General features: G+C 41.9%; 1 protein-coding gene across 4 annotated transcripts in view; it reads left to right on the top strand.

Annotated features, from left to right (window-relative positions):
- The window catches only part of SIPA1L1 (signal induced proliferation associated 1 like 1), a 134,526-nt gene that overhangs the window by 16,219 nt on the left and 94,429 nt on the right, over nt 1–23,878 (top strand). For all 4 annotated transcript variants that reach the window (XM_047736590.1, XM_047736591.1, XM_047736593.1 and 1 more), the window contains exons 2-4: nt 5,030–5,160; nt 10,018–10,206; nt 23,040–23,214. In XM_047736590.1, coding sequence (XP_047592546.1) covers nt 5,030–5,160; nt 10,018–10,206; nt 23,040–23,214 — 495 coding nt within the window. The remainder of the gene's footprint in view (nt 1–5,029; nt 5,161–10,017; nt 10,207–23,039; nt 23,215–23,878) is intronic.

The following is a 23,878-nucleotide window of genomic DNA, read 5'->3' as shown; positions in this document are numbered from 1 at the left end:
TGTCATCCTGATTTCTCTCATCACAGGCTTTTGGCTTCTCTGTAACCCTCTTCTGTAACTCCCCCGTTCTTGTTCCCCTTTCACCCCCCTTCCATTCCCGCAAAAGACAGAGTTGATTTGTGGGTCTGGCTGGAAGAGCTCTCTGCAGTTGAATAACTCTGCTAGCAAAACGTGCAGGTAGATGGCTGCTGGGAGGAAGGTTCGAGTCCACTTGAGCTTGAAGGACAGGAAGAGCCCAGACTGGCCGGAAGGACCAGATAAGATAGCCTTCAAAGGCTGGTATTTTGGTTTTAAAAGAAATAATCAATCATTTGTTTTGATATCAAAGTGTAAGGACTCAGAAATTTGATTTAAGGTGACGTACTGAATTCTGCTGTCGGAGAGTTACACAGTGCATTAGGATTTTGAACTGAATAAAGTTATGTTCGTGTAGAGAGGGTATGTTTCTAGAGCTCTGTAATCCTCGGGAGCAGGAAACAGGGACAGTGCACACAAAAAAAACAAGGCTTTTATTGTGTGAATAATTCTCACTCAAGTGGAAAGACATTTTGAACAAGCAGTGTCTGATCATGATAGTAGTGAATTTAACACCAGAAACCAGACCAAGATTTCCATCTAACCCAGTGAAACTGAAATAGTTCAACAAATGGAAATGCTTTCTTGGAAATAATAGAGCTCTCTTTCAAGGAAAACAAAACAAAACAAAACAGAATGTAAGTTTTAAAAGCTCTGCTAGAGTTATCAAACCAGAAATGGGTTTGAAGATAGAGTCTGAAGAAAGCATTAGAAATTAGTTCTAATTATCTCATGAACATTCCCCCAACTCAGCAGCTGTGAAAAACTGCAAAAAAAAAAAAAAAAAAAAAAAAAAATATGGTCAGGACTTAATGATGACACACATAAAACTTCTAAATAATCTTTAACTGATTAAAACACCCAGACTTTTCTGTTTTATAAATATTCTTCATTTTTATGTAAGGTTTAGTTTTTTTTCAGAATAATACTATTTTAATTTTATCTGCCAATTTATACTAGAGTGATAGGGTTTAATATTTACATTATGATGAATTTATATTTTGGGGGTCCTAATAATATTTCTAAATTTTTGTGTTTGAAATATATGAAATATTTCACTTCAGTGATTTGTCCTTTTATGCATTCTTCCTTTAAAATGTTGTTTTGGGGGCACCTGGCTGGCTCAGTGGGTTAAGCTGCTGCCTTCGGCTCAGGTCATGATCTCAGGGTCCTGGGATCGAGTCCCGCATTGGGCTCTCTGCTCGGCATGGAGTCTGCTTCCCTCTCTCTCTCTCTGCCTGCCTCTCTGCCTGCTTGTGATCTCTGTCTGTCAAATAAATAAATAAAATCTTTAAAAAATAATAAAATAAAATGACGTTTTGGAATTAATACACAGAATAAACACTTTGATTTTGTTCCAGTGCTGTCACATTTTAGAGGATGTCTAGATAGCATTTCATTTGAGACCTGCAGGGTGAGGGGACTTAGTCAAATAAAGTAGAGCTGTTGGAAGAATGTTCTAGACAGTCTTTTAGGTGAGAAAGGGCATAGTGAAGTTTGAGCAACTGAGAAAAATTCCATATAGTGGGTTTGGAAGGATGATGGAGCGATCTGACTTGGAACTGGAGTGACAGGCTCACAACAGGCTGAGAGGGCCTTTGGGAAGGCATGTAAAGTATCCAAGGACCCTTGGGAAACCAGAGCATTTAAAACTTAATAGTGATAGGTCTGCATTTTTAGAAGGATCATCTGGCTAGTGGTGCGAAACTAATTAGAAGACCCACAAATGTCTAGATGGCTGAGGGATGGGAAAGAAGGTAGGTAGATTTGAGAGCTGTGCAGGAGCTGGAATTCCTAGGGGCGTCTGGGTTGGACAGCTAGGTGAATGTGGCCATTGTTGCAATTGGGACTGCAGAGAGAGCTGTGCGGGTTTGTGAGGACGGTAATGAGTTCTTGTTTGCAGATGCTCACGGACAGAGTTCCATCAGGAAGATGTGAAGATCTGGGTGGGGGGATTCGAGATGTCTGTAGTGGGCACCTAGACTCTTTTGAGGTGACAGTAGAAGTTCTTTCTGGGCGTGGGTGGAATATTCATGATGGGAAGAGGAAGGGCAACAGAGTAAGACCCGCCAGAGCTATGGCAGAAGAACGATGGCAGGCGTGGTATCACAGAAGCTGGGAGGTGAAAATGATCATCTATGCCAGATGTTTTGGAGAATTGGAGCACGATAAGGACCAAAATGATCTATTTGCTTTAGCTTGAAAGCTGCCAGTGGTGGCTGTGCGATGAGAGTTGGATTGTAGCAGTTGTGAGGTGAGGAACTAGGTAGCCCTTTCAGGAGGTTGCCAGTGGAAGCAAAGACAAAGGAGAGAACCCAAAGGGTGATAAGGACTTGAGGACAAGTTTTATATTTAAAGTTGGAGACATGAGCCTGATTCAGTGATGATAGGAATGAGGAAAAAGAGACACTGAAGTTGAAGAGGGGACTTCAAGGCATCAGAGTCTCAGGGAAGGTGCAATGAATGGAGGCCAGAATTGCGGGGGAGGTCAGGTTTGGGACTGTAAAGAAAAGGAATACAAGTCTGGATCCAGGTCAGTTTGTGTGTATGATGGCAGACAGTGAGGATGCTTGCTTCTGATGTGGCTTCTTTTTCCTTGTGGTGTAGACAGTTGTTGTCATTTGCTGAGACCAAGGAGAAGGTAGGTGGGGGAAGTGGAAGGAGAACAGAAGGACCTTTGCAGTGTCTGCTCCGGGGAGGGGGAGCGAGAGCTGCCTGGGGACAGCTTGAGGACCGCTGAGGTTACCAGCAGGGAACTGAGAGCAGCCCCGAACGTCCCCAGCCGCAGAGAACTGCGAACTCACCCACCTTCCTGAGGACTGTGGGTGTGTTGGAGGACTTTGTAGAGAGTTGGACTGCAGTCTGATCCCCAAAGTGCAAGGAGCAGACTATAATGCATGTGGCTCCTGCTCCTCTCGGACACTGGCACGGTGTAGTCCTGTGCTGCGGCAGTAAAATGCTCCGGGCAGTGATTCAAGCGCTCCTTCTCTCAATGGCCCCAGACCGCTGTCTTGTTTCCTTTAAGTTCTCGTCCACTTTTTCATACGATTTCTGTCTCCTGCCTTGGTTTTCTTCTTCCGTGTCTGTTGTTCTGTCACATCGCTTGCTGCATGCAAGCCTGTGTCAGCCCTACGCTCTGGACGTTGTCAGCATCTGGAAGGATCACACCTCTGAAGTGAAGCCACGAGCTTGGAAGACCAGACCACCAGGCTTACTAAACTGAGATGCAGAGTAGGAGTAGACAGCCGCAGAGTGTGACGATTCTCACGGGCTGTGGTTTGAGAGTGTACATGAGTGTTTGTACACAGATTTCGTGACGCCTATCAGGTCGCTTCTCAGTTGCCCACCTATGAGATGTCCGGTGCCTCTATTCCCAGTTTTCTCATTTTGAATTTCCATGGATTATGACCATATTCTTGGAGAGCCCTCCTGTATCCTTATATAATCCCTCTTTAGTACCGGCAAAGTGTCTTCATCTACATTACTTGAATTTTAAGACTACACGATTAGACATTTTATGCCATTATTTCTTCTTCTTCTCATGGGTTTTTAAATGTTTTTATATCTTGCATGGGAATGATGTGTATTTTCAAATGTATGCATTTTGTATGAGGGCGACTTAACATGTCATGACTCCGTCATCTAGCCATGTCACATGTAAATGAGCTAGGACAATGTAAAGTATTGTGGAGGTTCGAAAAACAAGTTAGCTACTTTAGCTTTTTAGCTTTTTGTATATTTCTGTTTTACGGGCTTCCTCATCTGTGAAAATGAAAATGACATGTGTGTATCAACAATTTTAACTTTTTTAGAGAATTATATACTTAGTGTATAGTGAATATCATTTTTACAGTTTTTTTCTGTTAATTAACGTGAGTTTCATCCTGACTTCCCCTCCGGTCAAGAGGAAGGAATTCAGCCTCAGTCATTTGGTGGCTTCCCTCTAACCCCCCAGGCTGTGCCAGGGTTTGGGGTCATGTGCAGGGCCAGCATGTTGAGGAAAGGGCCCTGAATTGTCAGTCATCTGGCTACACTGCTTACCCAGGAGAGAGCTCTCACCCACCCCAAATGTGCCCTTCGGGTTCATGGCTTTGCAGGATGGCTCTGGTGCTCACTGCATGGGAACCACTGGTGAGGCCCAGAGCCCTGGGCCTCAGCTTCCGGCTCCCTCGGCTTCTGTCCCCTAGAAGCTCTTTCCTCCGTAGACCCTACTCTTGCTAGGAGACAGTGTGGCTCAGTGACTCCCCGTCCTTTCTCCTCTCTCCTGTTCTAGGAAGTCTTTTCTTTTCTTTTTTTTTTTTTTTCCTTTAAAGATTTTTACTTATTTATTTGAGAGCGAGAACATAAGTTGGGGGCAGAGCAGAGGGAGAGGGAGAAGCAGACTCCCTGCTGAGCAGTGGGGGGGGGTTGGGGGGTGGATGCAGGACTTGATCCCAGGCCCTTGAGATCATGACCTGATGCTTAACTGACTAAACCACCCAAATGTCCCCTGGGAAGTCTTTTTTAATCTGGGGGAAAACCCTCAATCTCTGTTCTCAGTCTCTATTCTCAAGAGGTGTAGGGTTTTTTTCTGTTTTTGTGCTCAAACACTGGCAGTGGCACAAACCTTCCCTTAGGCAAGGAAGCCCACACAGTGTAGCCTATTTAAATGGTAGAATAGAGGGGACAGAACACAAATCTCTAAATAATAATAATAATAATAAAGTAGTAAGTTGCAGAGTAGTTTAAAGAAAAAAAAAGATACTTAATAGGCCAGCGCTCTTCAGTGTTACCTCCCCTGAGACCAAACTTGTATAGCTAAATCTCTGTTTTTATAACTCACTGAGGAATATTTGCTAAACGTGTTTACATTTTATTGACATAACTTCTGAACGATCTAAATATCAGGCAGAATGTAACATTTTTAAAGTGACGTGTCACTTTTCTAATTTTGCTTTGTCTTACTTTACCCAAGAACACTGGAACTACTTTGGGGCCGATGAGAATCTTGGTCCAGTGGCTGTGAGCATTCGAAGAGAAAAACCAGAAGAAACGAAGGAAAATGGATCTCCATACAACTACCGAATAATTTTTAGAACCAGTGAGGTAAGTCGCAAACCAGAAAGACCAAGTCTTGACCGGAGTGAGGAATCACGGCAGCACAGCCATGGGAGGTACCAGCACAGAGCTGCCCGGGTCTCAGACTCTGCCAAGGCCCCGCGTTCATCTGTTCTGCTGGGGACGGGGGTGCACATCACGGTTGGATTTGAATCCTTCCTCTCCATTGACCCTTGGTAGATGGGATAAATGAATGAGGGGTTTTGATTTGGAGAAAGATACTCAGGTAAGTGTGGCCCCAGGAAGCTGGAGTCCTCAAGATTCCCAAGTGGATATTGTGTACCGTGCCCAGGCAGCCGGGCAGCACTGAGCCAGCGGCCTGACAGGTGAGTTAACTGGCTCTTCCACACTGTTGCTTAGGACCGTTTTTGACCCAAGAAGAGGGAAAGAGACTTTTCTTCTTCCACTTCTGCTTGTCCATCCCCTGGGCCTTTTCCCCAGCTGTCAGGAGACTCCAAGGGACCCGGCAAACCCGAGGCTACCTCACAGCGTGGGAGACTGGCTCTCGGGGCTCGCTAGGACTCGAAGCACACATCATGTGTGACTTTTTCTTTTAAAAGAAAAGGAAAAGGAAAGAAAAAGGAAAAGAAAAGGGAAGGAAAAATGAAATAGCCACCAAAGCAGTTTTTGTTGGTGGTGCTTTTGTTGTAAACTCATGAACAAGTTTGGGACCCTGAGGTTTCGCCTTTGTTTTCTTTCTAAACGCACAGTTGTGCCAGTTACAAATTTGTTACTGCCTCTCTGCACCACATTCACTGTAGGACTGCTGTTGTGCATTGATGCCCCAAACCCCGCTGAGGTAGCTAGAAAATAATGGTTTTGAAACCAGTTTAAATAGGACATTTACTTCATTTCCCCCATTGGATACAAAGCAGGTTTCAGGGGTTGGCTTCACTTAGTAATTGTTCCTCAGCTTGAACTCTGGGGAAATTAAAAATAGGATTTTTAAAGGTATGACTTCAGTATGTAACGGGTTGTACGTAGTGGCCACAGAGAACTGAAGAGCTCACACGCCCCACTGTACTTTCTTACCCAGAGCTATATGTAAGCAGGTTTTGGTGAACATAAAAAGCACAGAGAACACACTGTTTTTGAAGCTGGACGTAGGTAGTTGTCTCTTTCTGCCTTCTTGGATTCCTGTCAGCCTGTTTTTTTACTTCTGGGGTTTTTGTCCTCCTGTTCCTACCTGTTTCCCCTTCCAGGGCCACTCCAATTCCTACCATCCATGACGTCAGAGGGCAGAGTTTTCTAAGAGGGATTCCTCCCTGGCTCCTGTCACTGGTCTCCATGACTGTCCCCTGCAGCTTGCTTCCCAGCTCTTCCCTGTCTGGTCCTAGCCTCTCCTCCCCCTCCAGCCTTAACTGCTGTCCTTTCATCCCCTGCTGCCTGGGCCCAGTGTTCAGCCTGCACACACAACCCTCCCCACCCCCACTTCTCTGGTCTGACAGTTCCGTCCTCTTCCTGCTAGCCCGTCTGAAGGTCCCTTGGGTCCATTGCCTTAGTCCTGGACTGGAACATCCACGTCAAACGTTGTTCCTGCTTTAAGACACGGTCATCACTTATTTTTATGGTCAAATTAATGTTTAACTGACAGCTCTGTTACTAAAGTTGTTCAGGCCAGAAACTTAAAGTCGCACTGGACTCCTGTCTCCTCCTAGCCTCCTAACCCCCAGTCTGGTCTGTCAGCAAAGCTTGTTGACTCCATCTTCACAATATGCCCAGAATTCAACCCCTTCTTTCATCCCACCACCTTGGTTTGGGCCAGGCCACCATCCTCTTTCTCTGAGCGCCTTTCTTCCCGCTCTGCCTTTAAGCCCTGCAGGGATTCTTTAGAAATGTAATCCAGATCTGTCATTCCTCAGTGCAAAATCCTTTAAAGGTTTCCCATCTCCTGAGTAAAAGCAGTCAGTGTCCTTGCTAATTTAGGCTTCCTTCCCCTCCAGCCGCCTCAGTGCCTCTGCCTCAGGGCTCAGCTACTTCTTATTCCTCTGTCCTGCAGAGTCCTTCCCCTGGCATCCTCCCGGCCAGCCGCAGCCCTCTCATTTCCTCCTGGCCTTTATGCATAAATCACAGGGGCCTTCTTTGGCCACTGGATCTAAAATTTCTACTCCCACACATCTCATTTCATGTCTCATGCTAGGCTTTATTTTCTTCATGAACATTTAATACTACCTCACATGCAGTACTTTTTATTTTGTTTGTTTTCTCTCTCCCCCACGAGAATTTAAGCCCCATGAAGGTGGGACTGTTGCTTGAGTGGCTCATGACTGCACGTCTAATGCATAGAATCCTAGCTCGTGCTCTCCCTTCCTCTCCATCTCCTTTCTGTCCTCTCTAATGTGTATGTAATGAAGTGTCCCTAGCTTTCATGTTAACTTTTTCCTTTCCAATCAAAGTCATCCTTAAATGTGGTTTAACTATAATATCTTAGTTAGGCTTTTCACAAAAATTAACTAACGAAAGTCCTTTGGGAGACATATCTCTAGATGCCGGTCCCTGTCCGACAGACACTTCGCTGTTTCCTCTTGCGTTTCAGTAGAAATCATCAGTACACAACCTAAACAGGAAAACGTAAACATATTTATAAGCCTGACACTTTATGAACAAAACCTCACAGCATGTGAATTTTTTAAGCAAAGGTGCACCAGGACTTCTTAAGATCCTTGTCTTGTTTCTGGAAATCGTTAAGAAAAATGGCAGCAATGCTAGTGATCCAGATAGAAAAAACGAGTCTGTCTTTTTTTCCTCTGCTTTGGCTTCCTTGAGGTGAGCTGCTGTCTTTCTGTGGTGCAGGATTAGCTTTCCTGGTCTTGGTTTCTCCACTGAACAGACTTCAGCCTGTGTAGCTTCCTGTCCCCAGGCACAGGTGGTCCCATGGAAGCAGGGGCACAGTAACTGGGTTGTTCTGCAGTTTCCCACGATTTAAAACACAAACAGAAGAAAGCCCCAGAAAACATTTCTGTCAAATTCCATATTAAATCATAGGAAAAATGATGTTTTTATTACACAAGTGTTATTTGAAAACAAATTATTTGTAAATGAAAGAAAAGATATTAATTAAATGGATAGTACCTTGTTCTTGTATGGAGAGCAAGATACTGGTAAATTTTGCTTTTCCTGCCCTTCTCTTTCTTCCCCATCAGCTGGGAAATGTTAGAGATTTGACTTCTCTGGTGCCTGTTCCTTTGGTTTCCATTTCCCTGCTAACCGTGTATCATGCCCCCTTTGCCTGATTTCTGAGCCTTCTAACAGCTTCCTTCCAGCTGGACTGTCTTCCCGCGCTTCTTCCTCCTGCAGTTCATCTTAGGGTACACGTCCTCTTCCCCATTCAAACGAGGTCTGAGGCTCCGTGGGGGAGCCTGCTGGGGTGCAGCCCCTCACGCACGCACTCGTGCTCCTGGGCCCCGACTTCCCTGCCTGCCCTCCTGGGCGCTCCCCCACAGATCCTACTCCGCCCCCGTGGTGGCTCTTTCCACCCCTTATCCTGTTCTTCCTTCACTCTCCCACATGCTCTTTTACAGAATTTACACACACACACCCCCAATCTCGTGGCCCCTTTTTAGTGCCAGGCCTTCCGTGAGAGCCTTTTCTTATGCACTGAGCCACAATATCCCTTACTCTGCCTTTGGACTCTCTTAGAACCTGAGCTTGTTACGCTTTTCTTAGCAAATTCAGCCTTCCAAATTGCCACTGTAGGCTGCTTCCCTCTCCCGCTCACACACAGCACACCTGGCCATCCGCAGGCACACCTTCCTCTGTCAGCTGGCCACACCTGCTGCGGGTCGGTGACTGGTGACCTGCTGGCTTCATGGGAAGGTGTTCAGTGTGATACGGTTTTTTCTTGGGTCACCATACAGTGTTTACATTATAGTAACAGCTTTGCTACATGACACTTTCTGGAAATTTAGACTCCTCTAGGCTTCATGTTTGCTCCAACAAATCATCATTACATGGAGAAATTTCTTTGGTGATGTTTGCATTTCATAATAATGGAAAGTGTTTTAAGAAATAAGGGGAAACCTTGGGGTGCCTGGGTGGATCAGTGGGTTAAAGCCTCTGCCTTTGGCTCAGGTCATGATCCCTGAGATGCAGGGTCGAGCCCCGCATCGGGCTCTCTGCTCAGCACGGAGCCTGCTTCCTCCTCTCTCTCTCTCTGCCTGCCTCTCTGCCTACTTGTGATCTCTGTCTGTCAAATAAATAAAATCTTTAAAAAAAAAATAAGGGGAAATCTAAAGTGATTTTCAGTGCTGTTGTCTAGGCTGCTGTACTAGTTGCAGTCATGGTCTTATTATCGTAGCATTTGGGAATATAAATAGTATATGCTTGTGAGCAATATGTTATGAAATTTAAACTTTATCCTTCCCTTTATCTTTTGTAATAAAATAATGTAATGAAATTTTGTAATGTAATGTAAAATATAATTGCATAGTAAAATAATGTAATATAAAATGAAAGAAAGGTATAACATCTAAGTCCTGAGCCTTTATTTTTCAGATATTTCCCCGGGATATGTCCTTCTTAATTTGGTTAGTGGTGTTTTACAGCCATATAAAGACCTTGATCTTATTGAGCTCTCTAAGGAAATGCTGTATATGGTTTTTAAGTAGGTGTCCCTGAAAGGCTTGATGATGAGTGCCTTTGGACTTGGCTGGGTCTTGGAAGTGTTGGCCTCTTTTCATACACAGACTTCTTCTATCCCTCCATTCATTCTTTCTCCCTCACCAGCTTCCCCTTCAGAAGTCCTTGCCTGTTCCTCAGCAGCCCCTTACCCTAGGCGGTAGCGTTCGATGTACTTAGTCTCTCCCACACCCAGAGTCCTCAATGGAGCGCGTGTCTATCTTTCAGCTCATGACACTGAGAGGCTCAGTTCTAGAGGACGCCATTCCCTCAACAGCCAAGCACTCGACAGCCAGAGGACTGCCCCTGAAGGAAGTGCTGGAGCATGTGATTCCTGAACTCAATGTCCAATGCCTGAGGTTGGCCTTCAACACTCCCAAGGTCACGGAGCAACTCATGAAACTAGATGAACAAGGGGTGAGTTTGACTTCTGGGGGAGGGCATTCTTGCTACTCAGATTAAGTGCTAGGTTTCCAGAATACAGACCTTGATATTTCTTTTTTGACAGGAAAAACTGATACCATTTATGACAAAGGATGGTCTCTTTGCAATTAATCATTTTCTCCTTAACTCTCTGAACATTTCTCATCTGATAAAATTTTCTGTCTGAATTGATAGATACAGTTCTTAAACTGTGTTCAGTATAAACTCTTTCACTATAAAATCTTCCATAAATGCAGTGAATTTTTCAGATACTCTAGGAATAAGTAGTAGTAGTAAAAAGAAGCTCTGTTTTAAGTGCTTTAAATATGTTACCCATTTTATTCTCCCAACCGTATAAGAATGGCACCATTATTATCCCCATTTTAGAGATGAGGACCCTGAGGCTCAGGAGATTGAGTATAAGCCCAGGTTCACACAGTAAGTTCGAAGCCTGTGCTATTAGCCGCTGTACCCTGCCGTTCTTAAACGCTTCAGTTTTCAAAAGTCTATTTATACCATCGAAGATGTATGCTAGCCAAGATTTTAAAAATCTGTGTCCTAATTAGTCACAAAAGGAAAATGCTCAGGATTTTCTCACTTCCAAACTTCCTGTACCTTAATGTTTGGCCATTTGGTCAAGATGTAGACGGTTGATAGGATAATCCACACAGAGACAGCAAAAGGGTAGAGAACAGAAAGTTATGCTTTGGAAAATTCACTAACCAGGGATGTGCCCACATTCTGCTTGGAATAGTTTGAGCATCTGGGCTAGTTGAGTTAGATGCTGTATTTATATACTCTGACTCTCTCTTTGAACATCTTTGAACATTTCAGCCATATTACATCCTGGCACTATGACTAATTATAGCTTTACTATTGCAATGAAAAAAATTCTCCAAATATAAAATTGGTCCACTTATTGAATGCCATTTTATGAACAAATTTTGATGGCATCTCCTTAATTAACCAAAAATTCCAACATTATTAAAATAAATAGGAGTTTTAAAAAAATCCATTTTAAGGTGTACCCTTTTAAGTCAGCCAGTGTTAGGAGCCAATGGCTGGACACGACTTTTCAAACCATTGCTCTCTCTGTCCATTCACTTTACTTGTCAGAGAGCCCAGCCGATGTCTGTTCTGTACATAGATTTCAAGTAGGCTCTGCGTGTCCACGTTAATAACATTCAAATCAGGCACACTTGGAATGCTTCAGAAGACCACCGATGTACCAGTAAGCTCAACTGTTTGAGGGCTGTTTTCCAGTAAATGTTCTGAAATTCAGTCTAACAGAGGAGGAATAGAAAAATGAGGATTAGGTTCTACTTTATGGATTCAGTCTTTTCAGTTACTGTGCTTTTCAAGGAGAATTATATTTAGATACTGATAATGTAATCACAAATTGAACATTCTAAATCCTACATTAGAACAGGTTATTTTATAGAAGGGAGGTATTTTTTGCCATTTTTCTGTTTTTGTACCCATATTCAGGAAAAAGTGGGTGCCCTAATTATAGATATCTTGTGTGGTCTCTGGCCCATCTTATGCCCTTTCTTAGTGATGAACACTTTCTGGTCCCATCAACGTAGAAAAGATAAGAACACTATATAGTGAGTTTAACTTAAAGCTAAATTTATTTAATTCACAAAACTTGCCCATGTTATAATTATGGGCTGCTTATTCTTAGGGGTTATTAAAATATCCTTTCCTTCATAAATTATTGATGATAATATGTGTTAGTTGTTTCTAATGCCTTTCATCTGAGAAATTAAAATTTGGCAACCTAAGATAGTCTCCCCAGTTTTATTTTGGACATTTTACTAGGCAGTAAAACCCAGAAGTTTAAAGCCTGCTATTCTAATCTGCAGCTCTAAATCTGGACTAAGGAGCACCTCCCCACACCCCACCTCTCCCAACCCCCAACTCCCTTGGCCTCTGTCTTTTCATTTATATCTCCATAGCATTCAAAGCCAGGATTGTGCTGATAAAAAGCAGATGACATGCATACTTGAGCGTTTAGTCTGGGGAGTCATTTTTTTTGGTAGGAAATCTCATTAAGGCCTTGGAATCATTTTGAGAAAATGATTATTTTCATGCGTTTATATATACAGATTTTTAAAAAGAAATGCATCTAAGTGCAGTGGATTACACATTTGAATCATTGCAAAGCATTTTGTTTCCGTCCATGTCATCATTTTTAAAAATTTCATGCTTTGTACATCCTTACATTTAAAAAGATTCATAGAATGATATCAGGAAACTAAACTTACTGAAAAGAACTTCTAGATCTCCCCTTAAGTTTTATTTAAGCAATTCCTTTAGTATCTTTTTTCCTTTAAACAGCATACATGATTATGCTTGGAAAAAGAAAACACTGTTTGCTTGCTTCATTGCGACATTTTGCCTTTCAGATCTCTGGTGCTTTATTTTTTCATTTTACCACTTCTAAAAAGCTGAAATGAATAGAAGAACAAATTAAAATTTTATCTGTAATATATGAAAGAAAGCATTTCACAAAAATATAAAAAATGTGTTTTTCGTTTGATTAGACTGATATGTTTGTGGGAACTGAAGGTAGGTTTTTTAATTTCTGAGGTTTTAGAAAATGAATATATGCTTATCCACATTTTATATGTGGCTTCTCTGAGCTTTCACATTCTCCTTCCTTATCCCTTTTTGGGCTCTATTTATTGATGTCCATTTCCATTGTCCTAGACAGGGCAGTACCCTCCCAGTGATTTCACACTGTCAGTAATTTAGAACAGACTGTGACTCAGAAAATTTGGATCAGGTCTGGATTTGGTTTATCCATCTTGGTCCTAGACCTTCACTTATTAGATAATTGAGAACATCATTTATGATACAAATAAGTTAGATCAGCATGTATGTTTACTTAGTGCACTGCCGTAAGCACATTAGCACATGTCCTGACTTACTCCTTACAGTGCCCTGCAAGGGCTTCTAATCATTGGCCCATTTTATGCTTGAGAAGATTGAGACTTTCAGAAGTTCTCAGTGCTGTTTTCCCTTAATAGTCCTGACCACTGGGTATACACATTTGCAGAATACTGCCCTTTGTTTTTACGATTTGCAAATTTTTATACTATTGCATGTCTTGAATTATTTAGATATTCAAAACTATGCTGTAAAATATCAGGAATTTCATGATCTCTTCAGGCCAACTTTTTAATAATATAGCTAACAGTTACTTTTAAATTTGCCATGTCAGAGCCATTTTCTTCATCACTTAAAAACACCTTTATCTCATCTACTCTGTACCAAGGGAATGGAAAGCCACTGTGCTGGGCACATGATGTGCTCCAAAGAACTATTAGCTGTGGTTGATAATGATAGAATATTAGCTTGTTAGTGGCCCGTCACATGCACTATCTCATTTAACTTTTGTGAGCATCCCGTGAGAGCACTGCTAGTACAGGCCGAATAATATGTTATGTTCATGGTCATAGGTAAGCACAACTGTTTCAAATCTAATAAATGCTTATTGAGAACCACTCTCTGCGGATTGTTCAATACTGTGGAGAATAAATAGACTAGTAAGACACAGTCCTTACCCATGAAGGAGACAAGGTCATAAATTACTATAATGAAAGTCAGGTTTAATATAATGAGTATAATAAAGAGAATTGCAAACAAAGAGTAGCGAGGTGCAGGCCAACAGGGCCAAGCCATGACTGATGAGGCCCGTTCCCAAGATGGGCCATGGAAGGGAGGAGGATTTCCTCAGGGCGGTGGTCAAGACCCAGAATAGTAAGAACAAAGCCTATATAGAGGGATGGAAGCAGAGTGTGGTTATGGCAGCGGACAGCCTAGCTGCATAGGAATGGGAGGCACATTTAAGAGTAATAAAAAGAGGTATTATTTTTTATTGAGCAGTGACCAAGCATCCTATGAAGCATCCTATGAGGCATCCTATGAAGCAATTTACATGAATTATTTTAATTAGTCCTCAGAATCCTTTGGTGTCTGTGCTGTTATTGTTCTTGATCTACAGACAAGAGCACTGAGGCACAAAGAGGCCGAAAGACCCCCACCATTCACAGTTAGGGTCTGGTGGCAGCGGTCCTGAGTGCAGGCATTCGAATTCCAGAGCCTTCGCTCTTACTCAGTGCACTGAACAACCTGTCCTCCTTTACCTCCCTTGAGTGGGAGAAGAAAATGGAAAGACGGCTCCAAGCAGTACTGCTGCTGGCTTCGGCGTCTGATATTAAGTAGAACATATTAAATTACAGTTGCCAGTTTGCAGTAGAGAGAATTGGTAGTCCTGTTTCATTAGGAAATGTCAAGTTTCATGTACATGGTAGTGGTTTTACCTAAATGAGTATCTCCACTACTTTTCTAGATAATTATTAAAAATGCAAAGAAATGAAAATATTTATTGGGCTTTCTATTCCTTAAAAACTTATCCCTAAGTTATTGAAATTAAAGAGGAAAATGATCATATCTAATTAGGTCTGCAATATTTATTTCAAGAAGAAATGTTAAGGAAAGAAGCAAATGTTATTTGATAATGAATACCACTGATTCTTTGATTAAAGATATGGATGAAATTCTGTGCTGACAGAGGATATTCATTGCCACGTTGCATTATTTTATTGAGGATAAATGACTTTGACCAGCCACTTTCTTCTTTGATTCAGGCAGCCAGATTTAAAGAATGAACCATAAGGAAAACATCTTTCCCAAAACCCCTTTTATATGAATGAAGCTTTGGCAGAACAATTACCATTCCTGAGATTCTATTCTTCTTTTAGATTATGATAACAGCTAGTGCCCAATTAAATTCAGATGGCCACCACTTTGGTTCTAAACCGCTCATGGACCTATATGTTGTTATCAGGAGGGAAACACACGTGACCATCATCAGGCCAAGGGACGAAGGCACTGGCATTTGTAGCTTTATTTCGTCTCTTCACAAGGAATCTGCCTTGGCTCATCCGTGCTCTTGTGCTGGGCTGAGGCTGGGTTGGACGACTGGTTGGAGTCCTGTCCAGTGGGAAGGTTTTCTGGTTAGCCCAGCTGATAGCCGTGGCATTTGGAAGACATTTGGCTGTGGTAGGACTGCAGTTTGCCAGGTGGATTTGAGCATGGTAAAGACATGCAGTGGGGATTCTTTGGTTCACAGTCCAGAAGGAGTAATGGAGTGCAGGTATTTCGGTCTTGGCTTTAAATTGTGGATTGTGTTTTAAATTCAGCTTTAGAACAAAAATCTAAACTGGTTTCTTTCCTACAGGACTTATCTTAACTAGCTAATATTTTCAAATGGTGCAGAAATCAAACTAATTATGTTTACTTTGAGGGATCCCATTCCTACTCTGTTCTATTTCCTCCCCTCTCTTCCTACATAGTTGTTACCCTTTTGCTAGTTTCTTATATAGTCTTTCTTTATACAGATACCATCATATATGCATATAGAGTCTTATTTTTTCCTTATACAGAATGTAGCATGCTGTGGACACTTTCGTTTTTCACTGAGTAATGAATTTTGGAGATCTTTCTATATCAATATCTAAGAAAGCTTTCCCATTGTTTTTATGGCTACATAATACTCTTGTGTTGCTGTACCATAATTTATCAGTTTCCCTTATTGATGGACATTTAGATTGATTCCAGTCTTTTCCTATTACAAACAGTGATGCAATGAAGAGCCTTTTTCTATAATAGAAATTTGTCTTAATGCCAATAATAGAAATTTGTCTTAATGCCAAATCAAAACCAGGTACATTTATTATCAATTTAATACACAATATGAAGCTTTTTTTTTTGTGAGAAATTTTGCACATTAGGGAAGATTATTGCATATTTGTATAAAAATTTTTTATGTTACGCTAAGGTAAAAATAGCTTAGAATATGTCTGTGCACAAATAAAAATAATTTTGACAGCATCTCAGTCAGCTTTTAAAAATAACTTTCCGACCAGTATCCATGTCATTTTTAAAGTGATTTTATTTTTGTTAGTAATTTCCAGTGAGGATTAATTTTCTAAATGGCATTTTTTGCCCACAACACTGAATTTTTCCAGTCTCTTTGACATTCTTTTTAGGGGATAGTGTAGTGATGAGTCTTTTAAGAAGTGGTTAAGAAATTCATCATGTTAAATGCTGTAAGTGTGAATGATGAGGATTTTGAAAAATGAACAAGGTCTTCACGTCCAGTAATGACGGAATGGTTTGCTGCAGACCAGCTTACCCAGTGAGAATAACCAGGAACACTGGACAAAATAGTTTTTAAAAGTAAGTTTGTACTTTTGCTTCTGGAAATATGGGGTAGATCTATTTTTTGCCCATTCTTCCTGCTAAGTAAAGCTAAAAACCGTGTGCACTGTATATAAAGCAAACATAAAATGAATTTGCAAAGTGGAGCGAAGGAGGCACATTGGCTAAGGATCATGGGAGTTGTGGAACAACAGTGGTTTATTCATTATAAAAAGAGAAGTAGGGAGGACTTGCTCAACTTAATGAAAAACATCAGCTTATATCCTCCTTACTGTGAAAGACTTTGTGTTCAGAAGGCAAGAACACTGTCACCATTGCTGTTTAACATGATACTGGAAGTTCTAGTCAGCGCAATAAGGCAAGAAAAGGAAAAGGAAAAAAAAAACTGATAAAGGAAAAAAAAAAAAAGGACAGATAAAGGAGAGAAAAAAAACTGTCCCTATTTCAGTGACACGGTAGTCTATGTACAAAACCCCAAGGAATCTACAGAAACTTCCTAGGACTATGGAGGTGTGTTCACCAAGGTTATAGGATTCAGCATCAGCTCACAGTGATCAGTTTGATATCTTTGCTGTTTCTTTTAATTGAAGTATAGCTGACACACAATGTTATGTTAGTTTCAGGTGTGCAACTCAGTGGTTCAGCGAGTCTCTGCGTTATTCTGTGCTCACAAGGGTAGCCGCCATCTGTCACTGCAATGCTGTGACAGTACCAAGGACTATTCCCTGTGCTGTACCTCTCTTCCCCCTGACTTACTCTTTGCATAACTAGAAACCTGTACCTCCCACACCCCTTCACCCATTTTGTCTTTCCCACCCTCCCATCCCACTCTGAGCAATCACTGGTTTGTTCTCTATATTTATGGGTCTGTTTCTGCTTCGTTTGTTGGTTTGTTTCAGATTTCACATATAAACAAAATCCTATGGTATTTGTCTTTCTCTGACTTATTTCACTTAGCACAATACCCTTTAGGTCCATCTGTATTGTTGAAAATGACAAGATCTCATTCCTTTTTAAGACTGAGTAATATCCCATTGTATATATGTACCACATCTTCTTTATCCATTCATCTATTTATGGACACTTAGGTTGCTTCCATGTCTTGGCTATTGGAAATAATGCTGCAATAATAATAGGGGTTCATTTATCATTTTTAATTAGTGTTTTCCTTTTCTTTGGGTAAATGCACAGTAGTGGAATTAGTGGATCATATGATATTTTCTGTTTTAATTTTTTTAAGGAACCTCCATTCCGTTTTCCACAGGGCCTGCCCCAATTTGCATTCCCACCAATAATGCACAAGGGTTCCCTTTTTTCCACATCCTCATCAACACTTGCTATTCCCTGTGGTTGTGATTTTAGTCATTCTGAGGTAATATCTCATTGTGGTTTTGACTCGGATTTTCCTGATGATTAGTGACGTTGAGCATCTTTTCATGTGTCTTTTGGCCACCTGTTTGTCTTCTTTAGAAATATATCTATTCGGGTTCTCCCCTGTTAAAATCAACCATTTGTTGGGCTCGGAAGCCTAAAGAAAAGGTAGAAGTCAGCACAGGTTTCTAGAGTGCCAAAAGAGTAACTCTCACAATGGATTTTACTTAACAAAAATATTCTTTAAAAATGTAAGGAAAAGTAATTTATAGTTGGGGGTGGGGGACAATGATCATCTGAGTTGATACAGGGATGGGCTACAAATGGAACCAGGAAACTCAGAAATGGTGGAAATTTTCTGTATTTTGATAGTGATACCAGCTGTATTAGAACTTATTAAATCAAACGGATGCAGTTTGCTGTTCAGAAATTATATGCCAATAAAGTTGATCTAAAAATTCAAGGCATGGGGCGCCTGGGTGGCTCAGTGGGTTAAGCCGCTGCCTTCGGCTCAGGTCATGATCCCAGGTCCTGGGTTCGAGCCCCACGTCGGGCTTTCTGCTCAGCAGGGAGCCTGCTTCCTCCTCTCTCTCTGCCTGCCTCTCTGCCTACTTGTGATTTCTCTCTGTCAAATGAATAAATAAAATCTTTAAAAAAAAAAAAATAAATAAATAAAAAAATAAAAATTCAAGGCAGATTTCTGCTTCTAGCCAAGATTAAGACAAAGGGACTGGATTTACCTTTTCATCTGAGACAACTTTAAAAAAAAAACTAGGCAAAACAATGAAACAATGGTTTTTAGGATTTGGGGCATTAGGCAGCAAAGGACAGTGATCTCTGGGAGGTGGGAAGCAAGTTAAATGGACAGAGAGATCACACCAGCTTTCTGCCTGAAGAGTTTGCAGACTGCGGTGCAGGGCTGGAGTGTGAGGGGGTGGGGGGCGTCTGTGGAAGCCTGGCAGTCTCCCAAGTCAGACTTACAGCTTAGTCCAGGGAAACCAAGGAGAGGGCAGTGTTTGCAGAAATGAGTACTAGCAAGTACGTGCATTTGAGGAAACAACTTGAGTCCGGGGTGAGAACCACCTTCCAGGTTTACGGGGGCAAATCCTCAGTCCTCCCACAAGGCCAGGAATAGCTTCTGCCTCCACCAAGCCAACTGGAGAACCTCCTAGTTCCCATGGCAGAGAGTCCTCTCAGCATGGTTTTGCCTCAGAAGTGGGGCAAAATTATCTTTAAGTTAGACATTACTCTTGTACGGCCTAACGGAGTTTAAAAGCAAGAACTGAAAGGATCGGACTACTTCCAAATATCTGTGTCCCAGAGCAAAGCTCAGGCCCCCTCACAGCTTCATGGCTCACAGTCTGAGAACCGGCTTACAGTGAAATACCATGACTCATACTGACGGTTTGAAATTTCCGGATTAAGTCAAATAATGTAAAGATTGTATCAGAATTTCAAAACTGGATTGTCTCGTGGTCTTTGCCACCCCAGTAGCCTCACTGAGGCCGGGACACCAGGCAAGAAGAGGTGGAAATGCAGAACTGAGAAGTTGCTTACTCAGTTGTGTTTCTGTTGGCGGAGGGCTCTGACTTTATCATCCATCCTTCCAGACACTCAGGGCTCTGAGTATTTGTATTTGTTTCTTTGATTCTGTGTTGAAGTTTCCACTTTATTAGAGGAAGAGCAATTTTATCTACTGTTTGTTCCTAGCTCTGAGAGCCCATATCACTTTGGTGGGTTTTAAGGACACTCTGCTTTATTGAGATTCAAGACCTTCATGTCAATTATAACCTTTGCCCTGTTGGATTGACCATCATTCCTTGTTATAGTAGAAACATTGGTGGGGGTCCAAACGCTTCCAGAAAGCTCCCTGTCAGCCATTGATGTGCAAGCCTGGGATTGTATAGCGTGGCCCTGAGATTATCCAAAGTGAAGATCCTAAACTGTGGGTAAACACAGGCCTGTTCCCAGGATGGCTTCTGGTGTCCTCATAACTCTATTCTGAGAAGGACACGGAAGGATTATATATTCCTGTATGTAAACCCATACAGATGTGTTTGTGTAGGTCTCAAAAAGAAGAAGAGTGCTGTTTTAAATAACCTCCTAACGACTCACAACCCCAAACCATAGCTCCGCCTCCGTGTACATTCGCTCTTTCTCTTGAAATGGTCTGTGTTCTATTTACCTCACTCCTCTTCCCCAGCTCCTCTCTTCTGGCAGGGGCAGGGTTGCTAACGAAGGGTTGCAGGAGCCTGCGTTCAGAGAATACCACCTACCTTGATTTAATTGCAGTAGAAACCACGAATACAGTCAGATTGTCACCTTAGAGGATAGAGCAGTGACATTTGGCACAGTTTCAGATGGGAGGAAACCTGACATTCGAACAAATTTCGTAATCCTCTTAAAGGCTCCTTCTTTTCACAAGCAGCAGACGCCAGTTTGTTCTCCGAGCTGCCAGTGGAGTTCACCAGAGGATGAGAAATCCGTCAGAAGGAGGCGGCACACTGTCTCATTGTCCTCGGATTCAGCTCCTCCAGTGGTTTCGGGGGATGTTTCCTTACTTCTCTCTGTAATGAACTCCTTTCTTTATAGAAATGAATCCTTTTGAATTTTGCACAGTGAAATCTTAGGCCTTTATTTGAGAAGTTTCAAAAAGCCGTCCACAAATCCGGTGTCACTCTGATGCTTTCTCTTGAACAGGATGACTTTTGTTTTACATTGTGGCCTGAGAAGGCTGATCTGGGAGGCACAGAGCCAAACAGCAAATAGCTCAAAACCCCTTCCTTTCTCCACATGCCTTCATCTCTTTGATAGCCCTTCCTGCAGGGAGACAGTAGAGATCTGGCCACATGAAGGACTTCTTTTGTAGTTGACACAAAGCCTACCACTATTTTTTATTTGTTGAGACTTAATAGGGTAGGTACTCAGATTAATTCTAAGGCCCAGGTGAGATCCCTACCTGTGGGAGTCCCCCTGCGGACATTAGCCACATCCAGACACTCGAAGCAGGCCGGCTGAGAGAAGGGAGACATGTCAGCGGTGTGCAGGAGGTTTTATTCTGACATCTTCTGTTCTGTTTTACCTACATGTGGTATATAAAAAAGGAACTGGGTTGAACGTGTTTCTGTCGATGATTTAAACGAAGTAGAAATAATGTGATGTCGCGTGCTATTTGGAAGATATGCCATGATTACTCTATCTGGTTGGTGGCAAGTTTCGACTTGGCACTTGACCTTCTGCCTGCTGGGGTCGGTGGAGCAAGGGAGAGTCACTCCTAGGAGCTCTCCTGTCTCTGGGCGTCCTACTAAGGCTGCGGTGCTTCCTCGTCAGTGAGGTAGTGTGCTGTGGAGGGAGGAAAACGAGTGAGATTGTTGCCCCTGTGACATTTCCTCATTACTATTCTGAATCACTTGGTTTAGAAAGTTGGAAAGAGTAGTTCAGGTTCACAGTCTCTTATGTAAAATGGTAGGGGCTGGGTGGGTTTCAGAATTCAGAAATGTCCTTATTTTAGAAGGACAAAAGAATAGGTATACCATATGGTAATATTCCCACTGGGGTCTGAGACAGCACCCACAATCACATTAATATTTCCACAGGGGAAAAATGTGAATATTCATATAACATGGAATAAATTGAAAATATTTATGTCAGCCCCGTCAAGTGATACTGCCACATGTGTTTGCCTAAATTTGGTTTTTACTTTTCATCTCCAAAATTGCAAATCAGAGGCTGTGGATTCAAGCCTGGCTGACTGTTGGTGGTACTTAGGAGAGCCAGCACCCAGTCTGTGGTCTTGTGCCTCTTCCTGCTCCCTGGTCCCTTCCTCTTCCACTCTCCGGCTCCACTGATCTGTCACAAAGGGATAATATTTGCTCTATGGGCTGTTGTGAGGATCAGCTCCTAAACATCAAACAGGGGTTGGCATAGAGTGTATATTCGGTAAATGTTAGCTGTTACAATTTTTCCTCTTCCCTTTCCCCTTTTGCTTTGGGAGATGAAAATTGACGGATGCACTGGCCACAGTGTCACCCTGGAAAGAAGCCAAAGCAGTAATGCAGTGTCTCGATTTCACTGGAGAATTAAAAGTCTGAATTATTATACTGAAAACTAAATGTCTTGGGATGCCTGGGTGGCTCCTTCGGTTGGGTGTCGGGCTCTTGGTTTCGGCTCAGGTTGTGATCTCGGGGTCTTGGAAGCCAGACCCAGGTTGGTCTCCCACGCTCAACGGGAGTCTGAGCGTCTCTGGGTCCCTCTCCCTGTGCCCCTCCCCCCTTCATGTGTGTGCACGGGCTCTCTCTTTCTCTCTCAAGTAAATAAATCTTAAAAGAAAAAAAAAAACTAATGTCTTCTTAAATGGCTAATATCACCATAGAATTTGTTTGCAGAATGACTAGACTTTTCAATGATGAGTAAATATTTTGATTAATGTTACATCATATTTAAATCTTCTGAATGATTTGTTTTAACTGTCTTTGAGGAGGGAATATTTGCCACTAGCTGATTTGCCATTATGAAACTCCTTTTCAAGTTTCTATTCAGGCACCCATCGATTAGAAAAAATATTTGAAAAGTGTATTGTTGATGATGTTAATGCTCTGACAAAGCTATAACTGAGGCTTATACTTTAGTATATTGGAAAAGTGGCATTGGGATTGAAATCTTTTCCAGTTTTACCAAAAACAAAACAAAACAAAAAAAAAACCAAACCAAAACAACAACAACAACAACAAAACCCCTAAAAATTCGCCAGTACATTTATGGGCTTTTTAGTGTGAAACAATATTTATTTTAAAGTGTCTTTTGTAAAGTGAACCTCCGCTTTTAAATTTGTAAAGACTTCCCCGTTTTAAAAGGGGGAGATGATTAAAAAAGAAATACCTTTTGTTGTCAAGCTGTTTTTTAGAGTCTCATTTTATACCCTGCAATCCATTCAGAGAAATCCCCTGAAGTACCAACCTCCCTTCTAAGGGTGCATGATCTTGTCGTACAGAAAGTGTTAATTCATTTTCCTGGCCTTTTCTCTTAACTTGTGAAGATGACAGGTATAAATGCTTATTCTGCTGTATTTTTTGGATTAGAGACAGAAGAATTAAAACAGAAGGATTTCAAGAGAAGAGAAAAGTTAGCTTTCTGATGGGCCTGTGCCCTGCAGGAGTTAGGAGCATCAAAGTGGGGCATGGTGGACCTGCCTACATTTACGTGCCCTGTACTGCCTCTCTTCCCAGCTGAACTATCAGCAGAAGGTGGGCGTCATGTACTGCAGAGCTGGGCAGAGCACTGAAGAAGAGATGTACAACAATGAGTCTGCCGGCCCGGCGTTTGAGGAATTCCTTCAGCTCTTGGGAGAACGTGTTCGGCTCAAAGGATTTGAGAAGTATCGTGCACAGCTTGACACCAAAAGTAAGAAATACTTATACTCTCCTGCTAGGCTTATTTCCCTCCTGCTGCGTTGATGTTCATCTGCTAAATTGCCCATAAAACAACATTGCCATTTACTGCAGAACACTGCTGCTGAGAGGGGCGAGGAAGCCAGAGAGGGAGGATGTGGCACCAAAACAATTGAAGACTGTAATCAAAGGAGCTAGGATTGGACTGGTGAAAAAAAAAAAAAAGAAAATCATGTTATCAGAAGTGTCGACGGAGTAGTAGAGCCGTGGGTGCAGATCATGCAGGATGGCTCCTGGATAGTGTTACACAGATTTCCCTCTATTTAGCTGAATGTTAAGAGGGATTGAAAACTCCAGAATCTTCAAACCATCTGGTCGTAAGCTCTAGAATTTTTTACTTTCATTAATTTCTTTCATAATCCTCATGCTTATCTATGCAGTCAGTCTTCATACGGTTTTCTTACTCATTTTTGTATTCCATTAATAGTGAGGGCTTTTGTTTGCTTGTTTTCTGTTTTTATTGTTCAGAGTCTAATTGAATCCCCGAGAAAATAGGCTTCTTAACTTTGGTATCAATTTGGCTCCTGAAATTCGGTGATTAAAAAAGCACAATGATGGAACAAGGTTTTTTAGCTATGGCTCATGAACATACAAAGTACATGAACATACATCTACAC

Source organism: Lutra lutra, chromosome 7 (genome assembly GCF_902655055.1).
Source record: "Lutra lutra chromosome 7, mLutLut1.2, whole genome shotgun sequence".
NCBI classification, from domain to species: Eukaryota; Metazoa; Chordata; class Mammalia; order Carnivora; family Mustelidae; genus Lutra; species Lutra lutra.
This window is presented reverse-complemented; position numbering and strand designations above follow the sequence as displayed.